At 38.6% G+C, this 16,101-nt stretch overlaps 1 protein-coding gene across 2 annotated transcripts in view; it reads left to right on the top strand.

The window, feature by feature from the left end:
* Positions 1-16,101, top strand: part of TAX1BP1 (Tax1 binding protein 1) — a 116,963-nt gene that overhangs the window by 31,925 nt on the left and 68,937 nt on the right. For both annotated transcript variants that reach the window (XM_053608444.1, XM_053608445.1), the window contains exon 4: positions 14,192-14,379. In XM_053608444.1, coding sequence (XP_053464419.1) covers positions 14,192-14,379 — 188 coding nt within the window. The remainder of the gene's footprint in view (positions 1-14,191; positions 14,380-16,101) is intronic.

Here is a 16,101-nt window from a genome sequence, read left to right as displayed (position 1 = left end):
CAGATTTTCAAAAATTACCTCTTATTCTGGTAATTCTGACACCTGCCTTAACATACTTGAGGACAGTATGCTAAGTCAAGCCAATCACAAAAAGAAATACTGTGTGATTCTACTTATATCAAGCATTTAGAGTAACAAACGGATAGCCACAGAAAGTAGAATTGTGGTTGCGAGGGCCTTCAGGTTCCCTGAATGGAGAAATGGGCAGTTATTGTTCAATAGGTATTAAGTTTCAGTTTTGCAAGATCAAAAGCGTTTTAGAGGAGGGGGTGGAGCAAGACGGCGGCTGAGTTACAGCTTCCCTGCAACTGGGCATGGTGAGTCTGGGGGAGATAAGACTCCAGGCATCTCTGGTTGGTGGGATCTGCCTAGAATCATCCCTTTGAGGATACAGGGAGTGGGTAAGGGACTTCTGGACCCCAAGAGGAGGACAAAAACAGTGGAAAACTGGCAAGTGGTTGCGTGTGTTCGATCGACCTAATCCCGCCAGCAACTGTAAGCACAAGCAGCAGTGAGACTGCAAACCGGAAAGGCCTTACCTGTGAACTGTTTCGGTGTTTTGGGACTTGGCCCTCAGTTGAACTGCCTTGGGGAGAGCTTGAGCAGGAGTGTGGAGAACTTGTCTAAGGCCCCAGCCTGAGCCGCTGAGCCGGATGGAGCTAATACTATTCGGCTTTGGGCAGCAGGGAGCCATTGTGAGAGAACTGCCCTGGCAAGCTCCGCCCTCAGGGTTGCAGAACAAGGATTGGGCGGGAGCTAGTAACCTAGTGACTGAGCAGCCTAAAGGCGGGGACTGAGCTGCCTTACAGCCTTAACCCTCAGGGGCAGAGCGAGACTGGTTTTGGCACACTGGAGCCTTGGGCTGTTGCCCTGGGTAGAGTGCCGTGGCGTCACAGCTCATAGCAATCTCAAACTCTTGGGTGTGGCACCGCCCGGACCTCCATAAGAGCTGCGCCCGCCTGGCCTCCGCATGCGCTGACCACGAACTACAAGAACTGCACAACCCCGTGTCCTTCCTCTCTCCTGTACCCTCCCTGTCTACACACCGGCCTACTCCTCTGGCCAGGGACACTGGTAGCTGCGTGCCCTCCAGAGACCTCCCTGCCTCTGCACAGAGCCCTTCTCCTGGCCAGAGACTGCTGGAGTCTTGGGCTCTCTGTTCCAAACTCACTGGGCGCCAGGCACTCCCAGAACCGTGCGTACCACCTCCCGCCCTCTTGCTGGATCTGGGTGTGTCACTCTCCGGAGCTGCTTCCACAACCAGAACTCCCTAGCTGGGGCAGCCACAGAGGAACTACACATGGTCATTCCCTACAAAGATCCAGTAAGAATAGAGTGATCCCGCTGGGGTCTAATTTTGGAGAGACACCTCCCCAACTCTGGGGACTGCCAGAGGCAACAGTGAAAAACAATCATGAGGTGAAATCAACAGAAAAACTCTGGCAATATGAATAATCAGAGTAGATCAATTCCCCCAAGGATCAATGGGGCAGACACAGCACAAGATCCCATGCACAAACAAATAGCAGAGATATCAGAAATCGAATTCAGAATCTGGATAGCAAATAAAATCGAATTAGAATTCCAAGCAGTAACCCAAAAGATATCTCAAGAATTCAACGAATTCAAAGACCAAATGACCAAAGATATTGACACATTGAGACAAGAAGTTGCAGCCCTCAAAGATCTGAGAAACACAGTAGAATCCCTCAGCAATAGAATGGAGCAAGCAGAAGAAAGTATTTCTGACATTGAAGGCAAAGCTTTTGAACGCTCCCAAACTCTCAAAGAGGAAGAGAAATGAAGAGCAAAAACATCACTCTCTCAGAGAGCTCTGGGATAATTCGAAGAAAACCAATATTCGTCTTACAGGGATCCCCGAAAGTGATGAAGTGACTTCACAAGGCACAGAGTCTCTTCTCCATGAGATTATGAAGGAGAACTTTCCACACATGCCAAGAGATTCTGAAATTCAGATAGCAGTTAGTTTCAGAACCCCAGCACAACTCAACAAAAATAAGACATCCCCCAGACACATCATAATCAATTTCACTAAAGTTAATATGAAGAAGAAAATTTCTGAAAGCAGCCAGACGAAAGAAAACCATCACCTACAAGGTTAAGAATATTAGAATAACTGCAGATCTCTCTGCTGAAACCTTTCAAGCTAGAAGAGGATGGTCATCGACTTTTAATCGCCTAAAACAAAATAACTTTCAATCTAGGATCCTGTACCCAGCTAAACTGAGTTTCATTTATGACGGAGAAATTAAGTACTTCAATGACATTCACATGTTGAAGAAATTTGCCATAACTAAACCAGTTCTCCAGGATATTCTCAGACCTATCCTCCATAAAGACCAGCGTAACCCTCCACCACAAGAGTAAACCCCCCAGAAAATTCTGATCAAATTCCAACTTCCACAGTTGTAAAAGGATTAAAAATGTCCACTGGACTCTCGAAAGGCTTATCAATATTCCCAATTAATGTGAATGGTTTAAATTATCCTCTAAAGAGGCACAAGTTGGCTGACTAGATACAAAAACTCAAGCCAGATATCTGCTGCTACAAGAATCAAATCTGACATTAAAAGACAAATATAGACTCAAGGCGAAGGGATGGTCATCTATACTCCAGGCAAATGGAAAGCAGAAAAAAGCAAGCATTGCTATCCTATTTGCAGACGCGATAGGCTTTAAACCAACTGAAATAAGGAAGGATAAGGATGGACACTTCATATTTGTTAAAGGTAATACTCAATATGATGAGATCTCAATTATTAATATTTATGCACCCAACCAGAACGCACCTCAATTTATAAGAGAAACTCTAACAGACGTGAGCAACTTGATTTCCTCCAGTTGCATAGTAGTTGGAGATTTTAACACCCCTTTAGCAGTGCTGGATAGATCCTCCAAAAAGAAAGCTAAGCAAAGAAATTTTAGATTTAAACTTAACCATTCAACATCTGACCTAACAGACATCTACAGAACATTTCATCCCAGCAAAACTGAATACACATTCTTCTCATCAGCCCACGGAACATACTCCAAATACGACCACATCCTAGGCCACAAATCTAACCTCAGCAAATTTAAAAAAATAGAAATTATTCCTTGCATCGTCTCAGACCATCATGGAATAAAAGTTGAACTCAATAAGAGGAACCTGCATACCCATACAAAAACATGGAAGCTAAACAACCTCATGCTGAAGGATAATGGGTTATACACGAGATTTTTTGGAACAAAACAATAATCAAGATACGAATTATCAGAACCTCTGGGATACTACAAAGGCAGTCCTAAGAGGGAAATTTATAGCACTACAACCCTTCCTCAAGAAAACGGAAAGAGAGGAAGTCAATAACTTAATGGAAAATCTCAAGCAATTGGAGAAGGAAGAACACTACAACCCCAAAGCCAGCAGAAGAAAAGAAATAATCAAAATCAGAGTAGAATTAAACGCAATTGAAAACAAAAGAATTATACAACAGACCAATAAATCCAAAAGTTGGTTTTTTGAAAAGATCAATAAAATAGATCATCCTTTGGCCAACCTAACCAGGAAAAAAAGAGTGAAATCTCTAATTTCATCAGAAACAGTAACGATGAAATAACAACAGACCCCTCAGAAATTAAAAAAATCCTTAATGAATACTACAAGAAACTCTACTCTCAAAAATATGAAAATCTGAAAGAAATTGACCAATACCTGGAAGTACGCCACCTACCAAGACTTAGCCAGAACAAGTGGAAATGTTGAACAGGCCTACATCAAGTTCAGAAATAGCATCAACTATACAAAATTTCCCTAAAAAGAAAAGCCCAGGACCAGATGACTTTACATCAGAATTCTACCAAACCTTTAAAGAAGAACTAGTACCTATATTACTAAACCTCTTCCAATATATAGAAAAAGAAGGAATATTACCCAACACATTCTATGAAGCAAACATCACCTTGATCCCCAAACCAGGGAAAGACCCAACAAGAAAAGAAAATTATAGACCAATATCACTAATGAATATTGATGCTAAAATACTCAATAAGATCCTAACAAACAGAATCCAACAACACATGAAGAAAAATTATACACCATGAACAAGCGGGGTTTATCCCAGGGTCTCAAGGCTGGTTCAATATATGTAAATCTATAAATTAATTCAGCACATCAACAAACTAAAAAATAAGGACCATATGATTCTTTCAGTTGATGCAGAAAAAGCTTTTGATTATATCCAGCATCCCTTCATGATCAGAACACTTAAGGAAATTGGTATAGAAGGCACATTTCTTAAACTAATAGAGGCCATCTACAGCAGACCCACAGCCAATATCATATTGAATGGAGTTAAATTGAAATCATTTCCACTTAGACCAGGAGCCAGGCAAGGTTGCCCATTGTCTCCATTGCTCTTTAACATTGTAATGGAAGTTTTAGCCATTGCAATTAGGGAAGAAAATGTGATCAAGGGTATCCACATAAAGTCAGACGTGATCAAACTTTAACTCTTCACAGATGACGTGATTGTATATCTGGAAAACACTAGGGATTCTACTACAAAACTTTTAGAAGTGATCAAGGAATACAGCAATGTCTCAGGCTACAAAATCAACACCCATAAATCTGTAGCCTTTATATATACCAACAATAACCAAGCTAAAAGAACAGTCAAGGACTCTATTCCTTTCACAGTAGCACCAAAGAAGATGAAATATTTGGGAGTATACCTAACAAAGGACGTGAAAGATCTCTACAAAGAGAACTATGAAACTTTAAGAAATAGCTGAAGATGTTAACAAATGGAAAAACATACCATGCTCATGGCTGGGAAGAATCAACATTTAAACATGTTAAAATGTCTATACTACCCAAAGCAATATATAATTTTAATGCAATTCCGATTAAAGCTCCATTGTCATCCTTCAAAGATGTTGAAAAAATAATACTTTGTTTTATATGGAATCAGATAAAACCTCAAATAACTAAAACATTACTCAGCAATAAAAACAAAGCAGGAGGAATCACGCTACCAGACCTGAGACTGTACTATAAATCCATAGTGATCAAAACAGCATGGTACTGGCACAAAAACAGAGAAGTAGATGTCTGGAACAGAATAGAGAACCAAGAGATGGATCCAGCTACTTACCGTTATTTGATCTTTGACAAGCCAATTAAAAACATTCAGTGGGGAAAAGATTCCCTATTTAACAAATGGTGCTGGGTAAACTGGATGGCAACCTGCAGACGATTGAAACTGGACCCACACCTTTCATCATTAACTAAGATGGACTCTCACTGGATAAAAGATTTAAACTTAAGACATGAAACTATAAAAATACTTGAAGAAAGTGCAGGGAAAACTGTTGAAGGAATCAGCCTGGGTGAATATTTTATGAGGAGGACTCCCCAGGCAATAGAAGCAGTATCAAAAACACACTACTGGGACCTGATCACACTAAAAAGCTTCTGCACAGCCAAGAACATCGTAAGTAAAGCAAGCAGACAGCCCTCAGAATGGGAGAAAATATTTGCAGGTTATGCCTTTCGTAAAGGTCTAATAACCATAATCCACAGAGAAGTCAAACGTATTAGGAAGAAAAGAACAAGTGATCCCATCTCAGGGTGTGCAAGGGACTTGAAGAGAAACTTCTCTAAAGAAGACAGACGCACGATCTACAGACATATGAAAAAAAGCTCATCATCCTTAATCATCAGAGAAATGCAAATCAAAACTACTTTGAGATATCACCTAACCCCAGTAAGAGTAGCCCACATAACAAAATTCCAAAACCAGAGATGCTGGCGTGGATGTGGAGAAAAGGGCACACTTGTACACTGCTGGTGGGAATGCACACTAATACGTTCCTTCTGGCAGGATGTTTGGAGAATACTTAAGAGACCTAAAAATAGACCTGCCATTCAATCCTATAATTCCTTTACTAGGTTTATACCCAGAAGACCAAAAATCACAACGTAACAAAGACATCTGTACCAGAATGTTTACTGCAGCCCAATTCATAATCGCTAAGTCATGGAAGAAGCCCAAGTGCCCATCAACCCACGAATGGACTAGCAAATTGTGTTACATGTATCCTATGGAATATTATGCAGCCTTAAAGAAAGATGGAGACTTTACCTCTTTCATGTTTACATGGATGGAGCTGGAACATATTCTCCTTAGCAAAGTATCTCAGGAATGGAAGAAAAAGTATCCAATGTGATCAGCCCTACTATGAAGCTAATTTATAGCTTTCACATGAAGACTATAACCCAACTATAGCACAAGACTATGGGGAAAGGGCCAAGGAAGGGGAAGGGAGGGGGGAGGTTAGGGTGGAGGGAGGGTAATAGGTGGGGCCACACCTTCGGTGCATCTTAGAATGGGTACAGGCGAAAGTTACTAAAGGCAGAATACAAATGTCTACATACAATAACTAAGAAAATGCCACGAAGGCTACGTTGAACAATTTGATGAGAATATTTTAGATTGTATATGAAACCATCACATTGTTCCCCTTGATTGCACTAATGTACATAGCTTAGATTTAACAATAAAAAAAAATAAGCGTTTTAGAGATGGATTGTGGTGACCATGGTTGCTTAACAGTATGAATGCACTTAATGACAGTGAACTGTATACTTTAAAATGGTTGAAATAGTAGACTTTGTCTTTTACCACAATAAAAAAAAAAAAATCTGGGCTCCTTGCCTGTGGCTCGAACGGCTGAGATGGCAGCTATATACACCTGAGCTGGCGGGTTCGAATCCAAGCCCAGGCCTGCCAAAGAACAATGACAGCTGCAACCAAAAAATGGCTGGGCATTATGGCGGGTGCCTGTAGTCCCAGCTGCTTGGGAGGCAGAGGCAAGAGAATCACTTCAGCCCAGGAGTTTGAGGTTGCCGTGAGCTGTGATGCCATGACACTCTACCCAGGGCGACAGCTTGATGCTCTGTCTCAAAAAAAAAAAAAAAAACAAAAAGAACAAAAAAAAGTCCCAAACTTTTTTTTTTTTTCATTGAGACAGTCTCATTTTGTCCCCCTCGGTAGACCTCAAACTCTTGGGCTTAAGCGATTCTCTTGCCTCAGTCTCCCAAATAGCTGGGTCTATAGGCACCTGCTACTTTTTTGTTGTAGTGTCTTTGTTGTTTGGCAGGCCCAGACTGAGTTTGAACCTGCCAGTCTTGGTGTATGTGGCCGGTGGCTGGCACCCTAGCCGCTGAGCTACAGGAACCGAGTCAGATTTTGGAATGTTTTAAAGATCAACAGGTGCTTCTGATACGTAGAAGTTTGGAAGCCACTGGCATAGTAGATAGATTCCAAAAACTATTGTTAAGTTTATGTAATTGATATGGTCTTGTCTAAATTAAAATGTGTTTTGCATCATGTGGCGTCTGTCTTGGATTTTGGTGACATGTACAAAGCAGACTTTTAAAATAACTAATATCAGATTAATAGGCTTTAGGTGGCTTAAATTTTTTTAATTAATAGACTTTTTTTCTTCTTTTTAATTTTTATTAAATCATAGCTGTGTACATTAATATGATCATGGGGCACCATATACTTGGTTCATAGATCGTTTGACACATTTTCATCACACTAGTTAACATAGCTTTCATAGCATTTTCTTAGTTATTTTGCTAAGACCTTTACATTCCACATTTACTAGGATTCACATATACCCTTGTAAGATGCACCACAGGTGTAATCCCATTAATCCCCCTCCCTCCACCTACTTTCCCCCTCCCTCCCCTCCCTTTCCCCCTTCTGCCTATTCTTAGGTTGTAACTGGGTTATAGCTTTCATGTGAAGGTCCTACATTAGTTTCATAATAAGGGTGAGTACATTGGGTACTTTTTCTTCCATTCTTGAGAGACTTTACTAAGAAGAATATGATCCAGCTCCTTCCATGTAAACATGAAAGAGGTAAAGTCTCCATCTTTCTTTAAGGCTGCATAATATTCCATGGTGTACGTATACCACAATTTATTAATCCATTCGTGGATCGATGGGCACTTGGGCTTTTTCCATGACTTAGCAATTATGAATTGGGCTGCAATAAACATTCTGGTACAAATATCTTTGTTATGGTGTGATTTTTGGTGTTCTGGGTATATGCCCAGTAGAGGGATTACAGGATTGAATGGCAGATCTAAGAAGACAGGCACACGGCCTTCAGACATATGAAAAAATGCTCATCATCTTTAATCATCAGAGAAATGCAAATCAAAACTACTTTGAGATATCATCTAACTCCAGTGAGACTAGCCTATATCACAAAATCCCAAGACCAGAGATGTTGGCGTGGATGTGGAGAAAAGGGAACACTTTTGCATTGCTGGTGGGAATGCAAATTAATACATTCCTTTTGGAAAGAGAAATAGACTTTTTTTTTTGAGACAGAGTCTCACTCTGTCACCCTCGTAGAGTGCTGTGATGTCACAACTCAACAGCAACCTCCAACTCTTGGGCTTAAGCAATTCTCTTGCCACAGCCTCCCAAGTAGTTGGACTACAGGTGCCTGCCATAATGCCTGGCTATTTTTTTGTTGAAGTTGTCATTGTTTTTAGCAGGCCCCGAGCCAGGTTTGAACCCATCAGCCTCTGTGGCTGGCACCCTAACCACTGAGCAACTGGCACTGAGCCTAATCATTTATTTATTTATTTATTCGTTTTATTAAATCATAGCTGTGTACATTAGTGCGATCATGGGGTACTATACACTGGTTGTATAGACCATTTGACATATTTTCATCACACTGGTTAACATAGCCTTCCTGGCATTTTCTTAGTTATTGTGTTAAGACATTTATATTCTACATTTACTAAGTTTCACATGTACCCTTGTAAGATGCACTGTAGGTGTAATCCTACCAATCACCCTCCCCCCTCTCTCTCTCCCCTCCACCTCCCCTCCCTTTCCCCCTTCCTCTTTCCCGTATTCTGAGCCTAATTAGTAAACATTTTGGGGGGCAGTTTTAAGTTTACAGAAAAGTGCAGAGTTCCTCAAGTTTCCCTTACTTTGAACACCTTATTTTAGTGTGATACATTTGTTATAATTGATGAACCAGTAATGATACCTTATTATCATCTAAGTTAGGGTTCACTCTTTGTGAAGTATGTTCTATGGATTTTGACATGTATGAAGACATGTATCTACTATTGTAGTATTTTACAGAATAGTTTTGTTCTCCTAAAGATTCCCTGAGCTCCACCTATCCATTTCTCCTTCCCTTCTCACTGATGTTTTTACTGTCTCTGTGGTTCTGCCATTTCCAAAATACCATATAACTGTAATCATCCAGTGTATATAGCCTTTTCACATTAGCTTCTTTAGGTTAGCAATATACAGTTAAGGTTCTTCTCATGCTTTTTTGTGGCTTTGAAGGCTCATTTCGTTTTATTGGTGAATAATACTCTTGTATCATGGTTTATTCATTTATCTATTAAAGGACATTTTCATTGCTTCTGAGTTTTGGGAGTTATGAACAAACTGTTATTCACGTGCAGGTTTGGGGGGGAATATGAGTTTTCAGCTCATTTGGGCAAATACCAGGGAGTGTAACTGCTGGATTGTTTGGTAAGAGTAAAGTTCAGTTTTGTAAGAAACTGCCAAACTATCTTCCGAAATGACCATACCATTTTGTATTCCTACCAGCAGTGAATGGGAGTTCCTGTTGCTCTACCTCTTTAGCAGTGTTTAGTATCATCAGTATTTTGGGTTTTGGTGATCTATGTGTTTTCAAAAAAGCTTTTTCATTTTATTCTGAATTTTTGGTATTAACATTAATTTGCAATGTGACTGCATGGAACTTGGCATATATAAAAAATTTCCTATGTTCTATGTCAAGAAACAAATATTTTAGAGGATAAAACTTACTATAGGTGAAGATTTAGGTCCTCATGTGTTTATGGGTAAAGAAATAGTATAAATTACATGTGTAGTTTGTCTTTTATACTTAGCCTATTTATGGACAATCAAATTTAAGTATGTGCATTAGAATTGATTTTGTTGTATTTAAATTTTTTTTCCACTTAAAAGTTGTGGGTTTAGGGCGGCGCCTGTGGCTCAGCGGGTAGGGTGCCGGTCCCATATGCCGGAGGTGGCGGGTTCAAACCCAGCCCCGGCCAAAAAAAAAAAAAAAGTTGTGGGTTTATTTCTAGTCATTTTTATTGTGATTGGTTTTCTCTTAAAAAAGCAAGTTAATGAAATTTATGACTAATCCATTTGTTTATTAGTGACTAGCAAAACTTGAAATGTGGTAAAAAGGGCGGCGTCTGTGGCTCAGTGGGCAGGGTGCTGATCCCATATACCAATGGTGGCGGGTTCAAACCCAGCCCAGGCCAAACTGCAACAACAAAATATCCGGGCGTTGTGGCGGGTGCCTGTAGTCCTAGCTACTTGGGAGTCTGAGGCAAGAGAATCACCTAAGTCCAGGAGTTGGAGGTTGCTATGAGCAGTGTTATGCCACGGCACTCTACTGAGGGCGATAAAGTGAAACTCTGTCTCTACAAAAAAAAAAAAAAAAAAAAAGAAATGTGGTAAAAAAAGAAATGCTTTCAGTTTATCTCTGTTTATACTTTAAAAATGTTTTCACAGGAGCTGAGCATAAGCTATAAGTGTTACAAGTTATTGAAAATTCAGTCATACTAATTTTTATTTTGAATTTTGTAATCCAGAAATAAAAGCTTCTGCCTGGCTAAAACTTTTTTGTTTGTTATATAAGGAAGTCAGGTTACAGTCATGGAAAACTTAGTCATGGAGTATTAGAACTTTTAAGTACAGGGCTTTTAAGTACAATCCCAGATCACTTTGCTCATTTTTTGGATGAGCCGTGAAAATCCTGAAATCCAAAATCGAAAACAACTAACAAAAATACATAAATATGGTTGTTTTCCTAAATGGACCCTTACGTTATTTATTATAATCTGAGTGTTTATGTCATGGGTTATAAAATTTGATACAGGGTTTGCTTTTTACTTTTTCCTAGTTTATTTTCAGTGTTATTCATCTTACAAAATTTTTTTTCTGGACAGATAGCTTTAAATTGCAGTTCTGAAGAATTATATCTTTCTCAAATGGAATTTGAACTGTATTTTTTAGTAGATTATTTTATTTTTTTGTTTTTATTTTTGGAGACAGAGCCTCAAGCTGTAGCCCTGGGTAGAGTGCTGTGGCATCACAGCTCACAGCAACCTCCAAATCCTGAGCTTAAGCGATTACTTTGCCTCAGCCTCCCAAATAACTGGAACTATAGGTGCTTGCCACAACGCCCGGCTACTTTTTGGTTGTGGTTGTCGTTGTTTGGCAAGCCCGGGCTGGATTCAAACCTACCAGCTGTGGTGTATGTGGCTGGTGCTCTAGGTACTTGAGCTACAGGGTCCGAGCTTAGTAGATTGTTTTAGTGAGATTTTTGTTTTTTAAGGACTCAGACCCTGAATATCTAGTTTGTAGAATTTCTAATGTGAGGGTAGAGCTAATTGGTTAATCAGACTGTATTTGTGTTTTTCTCTTTAAACTTTTAAAGTAAATCTTGAGACCATTTGGAAAGTTACTCTGCTAGGGATTAATTTGTAGTAGATATTAGGAAAATAGATTTTTTTTTTTTTTTTCCAGACAGAGTTTCACTATGTAGCCCTTGGTAGAATGCCGTGGAGTCACAGCTAACAGTAACCTCAATCTCTTGGGCTCAAGCGATTCTCTTGCCTTAGCCTCCCAAGTAGCTGGGACTACTGGCGCCTGCCACAAGGCCTGGCTATTATTTGTTGCAGTTGTCGTTGTTGGTTAGCTTGCCCATGCTGGGTTTGAACCTGCCAACTTCAGTGTACGTAGCTGGCGCCATAACCACTACGGGCGCTGAGCCAGAAAGTGGATTTTTAGATTTAAATCTTTAAAAGATGCATATCTATAATACTTTTAAAAAAAATTTATTTTGAAAGTTAGATGTAAAGAAAACTTGCAGAAGTAATATGCAGAATTTTCATAGATCCTTTGCCTAGTTTCTCTTCATGTTAATTTGTACGACCATGTTACATTTATTTAAAAAATGAATAACTTATGTTGACTAGGTAGGAACCTTACTCAAATTTCACCAGAGTTTCTACTAATATTCTTTTTCTGTTCCTGGATCTAGTACCTAATTCCACATTGCATTTAGTTGTCATATCTTTGTCCTTTAGTCTCTCCTTTTGTAAACTTTACTTTTTTTTTAAAGAGTACTGTTGTACTGTTGGTGGGTATTTTTTGGCAACATGTCTCTTATCTTGGGTTTGTTTGATGTTTTCTCATGATGAAATTGAGGTTATACATTTTTGGGAAGAATGCCATAGACGTAATGTTTTACCTTTCTCGTTGCATTGTATCAGGGAGTATTTGATGTTCATACCCCTTATTATGCAGTTATCAGTCTTTATCATTTGGTTAAGGTAGTGTCATCTGTGTTTTCTCTACTGTAAATAAAGTTAGTATTTTTCCATTTGTAATTAATGAGAATTATCGGGGAGCTACTCTGAGACTCTGTAAATAATCTTGTTTCTCCTCAAATTGTCAGCCACTGATTTCAGTATCCCTCAGCATGTCTTGTGTTCTACCCATTATGTTATTGTGTTTGCCTAATTAATGTTCATTACTTGTACATTTATTAGTTGGAATTATTATGTTAAGAAGAGTTGTCCTCTTTTCCTTGGATGCATTAATTTCTTCATTGGAATAAAGCCTAATACTAAAAATTCTTTCATTGCTGAAGTTGTTTTGGCTTTGGCCATTCAGAAATCTTTCAGTGGGCTCCTGTATTTTTGATAGTCTCTTGTACCTCTTTTGATTATTTTTGTTGTTGTTGTTGTTTTTTTAGGACCTGTTCCTTGCTTTCAAGCACCACAAAAATTTCTTGGCTTATCTTGTATATTATGTCTCTCTTCCCTGTTTTTAAGGAAAAAAACAGCTATTTTTAAAAGAATGAAATCAGGTGTAGTGGGTATCATAATACTGAGACTGAAAATTTCAAAACATTAAAGAATACAAGCATAGTGATTACAGGTTTGGGGTGGGTATTAATAAAATGAATACATTCATCTTTATTTCACAACTGAATGACTCCTTTTGTAAGTAATTTCGGAGAAATCAGAATTTTTTTTATATGTATCTGTTCTCTGTGTGTATATCTGTCTACATCTACCCTTGGTATTCTTAAGGTCTGATATATATGTGCATAATGAATAGCAATGTAAAGTATACTGTGGAGGTATTTGGTTTTTTAATGTAAAAAATGCTAAGTGAGCTTTGGAGAAGAGGCAAAGATTAATTCTGACTTAAAATACAGCAAAATCGAGAAGAGAGGGTAATAGTAGAAATAAAGAAGGAGGGAAACAAATATTGAATACATTATTTTGTCAGATAGTGGGCATAGATGATATAAATATTATCTGTAGATATTTGGGAACTCTGAGATGGCCTTATTTATTTATTTTTAACAGATAAAAACCTGTGGCTCACGGAAGTTAGATAAATAGTAATGGTTGTAGGTCTGGAATTATGAATAGATGTTTGGTTCCAAAGCTTATTTCTATTGTACTGTGCCAGTTATTTTGTCACCGTTGGTAGAGTCCTGGCGTCATAGCTCATAGCTACCTCAAACTCTTGGGTTCAAGCGATTCTCTTGCCTCAGCTTCCCAAGTTGCCGGGACTACAGGTGCCCCCCACAATGCCTGGCTATTTTTATGACAAGGTCTCGCTCTTATGAACCCCTGAGCTCAGGCAGTCCATCCGCATTAGCCTTCCAGAGTGCTGGGATTATAGGCATGAGCTACCACGCCTGGCTCTGGAGAGCTACCAGTCCTCCTGAGATTTTTATACTAGTTCTTCTCTTGCTCCTCCTCCAGCTTCTTTCTCATGGCAGAGTACATACTTGCCTTTACCACCTGAGTTGTTTTTCCCTTAGTGAAGTTTAGGGGAAAATGATATTCTTAGAACATAAGCCTAGGCCTAAGAAAAAGGAAATTTGGGTATGTTTGAGGTGGGAAGGGAATAGTCTGGTTTTGGTAGATAATTTGTGACAGATAGGAGGAAAGACATATCTCAGATATGTGCCAGGAGCAGTGTGAGGAATGAGAGATAAGTATTGTTAAATTGAAATAATATTCATTTTATAATAGGAAGTTTAATAATTTTGTTTAACTTCCTCTTAGGATATTACCTTCCAAATGATGATGGAGAATTTTATCAGTTCTGTTACGTTACCCACAAGGGTGAAATTCGTGGAGCAAGTACACCTTTCCAGTTTCGAGCTGCTTCTCCAGTTGAAGAGTTGCTTACAATGGAAGATGAAGGAAATTCTGACATGTTGGTGGTGACCACAAAAGCTGGCCTTCTGGAGGTTGGTATCATAGTGAGCTAGATTCGTTGATAATTTTAAGAATTGAGCTTATGGGCTCGGTGCCTATGGCTCAAGTGGCTAAGGCGCCAGCCACATACACCTGAGCTGGCGGGTTCAAATCCAGCCCGGGCCCGCCAAACAACAATGACGGCTGCAACCAAAAAATAGCCGGGTGTTGTACACCGGGCGCCTGTGGTCCCAGCTACTTGGGAGGCTGAGGCAAGAGAATTGCCTGAGCCCAGGAGTTGGAGGTTGCTGTGAGCTGTGAAGTCATGGCACTCTACCCAGGGCAACAGCTTGAGGCTCTTGTCTCAAAAAAAAAAAAAGAATTGAGCTTATGTTGGTAGGCATTTTAAAAAATTTCAAGTTATGCAAGAGTAACTACAAAAATAAAATGTTTTTTAACTAAAATAATACATTCAGAGTGTCTTTTTTGAAATACTTAAAAATTCTTTTGGTCACAGTATGTTATTGATGCCTTTGTGGCAGTGTCTTATGCAGAGTAGTTAATGCAGAAAATACCTATTGAGTGAGTTCAATTGAGTGAGGCCTAATGCTTTTCTTATGTTCCCTTGCGTTAATCTTTCTTCTTTTGTGGTGGCCACATCTGTTCATTGTAGATAGAATATTACAGATTTGGGGGAATGAAGCTGATTGGGAGAGTGGTGGAAAACAATAAATCTAACTGTAATTATATAATTCAGTTTGTTTCACTATACCATTAGCATGTTATATTTAAAATTAGACATTGAATCAGGGACACGTCCCAGTATCTTAATTTAGGTTGAGCATTTTTACACATAGAATGATTCTTTTTTCATTGCTGATCTGATCACATAAGTAAGCATAAATTAACCATAATTTAAAAGAAAAGGTGAAAGGTTTATTTTTTAAATTGAATATTGTGGATTCATGGCAATGGCTCCAATATAAATTTACTATGTAGATGGTCTAATAATGTCTTATGTATTAATTTTTAATAGAAAAAATAGAACCTTCTTTTCTCACTTTAAGATGATTTTTCTCAGTATCTTTATACCTAAAAAAATAATATTACTATACTATAATATAGTTATTTGAGTTACTCTGATTAATTGCTTATAGTACCCTCTGTTATAATAAAATATACTTTTTGGTAAATTTACATGTTTTATCTGTTGTAGGGCATAACTTTTACTTTATGGTTATGTGGATTTTTAAACATATAAATATTTTATGCCTTTGATTTTACTTTGTTTACCTTCAAGAACTGAGACTAGAGGAAAAAAGACGAGAGGTTATAGACATAATACTTTCATTACAGTCACACTAGATTGTTAGAAGGAACAATTTTTTACTGTGAATTCTTCCATATCTTTCCTTCCCCTTTCCAGAAATTCCTCCCTTATCTTAAATAGAGAAATGTAAGTTTTATAGGGTGACTAAAACATTTTGTGGTGACAACTGCCTGATGATCAAGGTTTTTAGCCTGGTATTTGAATGCTAGTCAGAGAAACAAGCCTGCTCTTAAGACTGCACTTATATTGTAGCATTTCGAATACTTGGTAGACCACCCTGATTTTAGGGCCTCTGACAGAAAAATGATGGGCATTGGCATCCACATGTCTCTTGTATTTTTAAGTAAATGGAGACATAGCACATTCTGTTTTACTTCTTTGTATTCTTCAAAGGGTACATTTTAAAGAAAATCTAAATTGCTGTCTCATAGGTAGGTAAATATTT

This window comes from Nycticebus coucang, chromosome 11, assembly GCF_027406575.1.
Source record: "Nycticebus coucang isolate mNycCou1 chromosome 11, mNycCou1.pri, whole genome shotgun sequence".
NCBI classification, from domain to species: Eukaryota; Metazoa; Chordata; class Mammalia; order Primates; family Lorisidae; genus Nycticebus; species Nycticebus coucang.
Note: the sequence above shows the minus strand (reverse complement) of the source record. Positions and strands in the feature narration are given on the sequence as shown.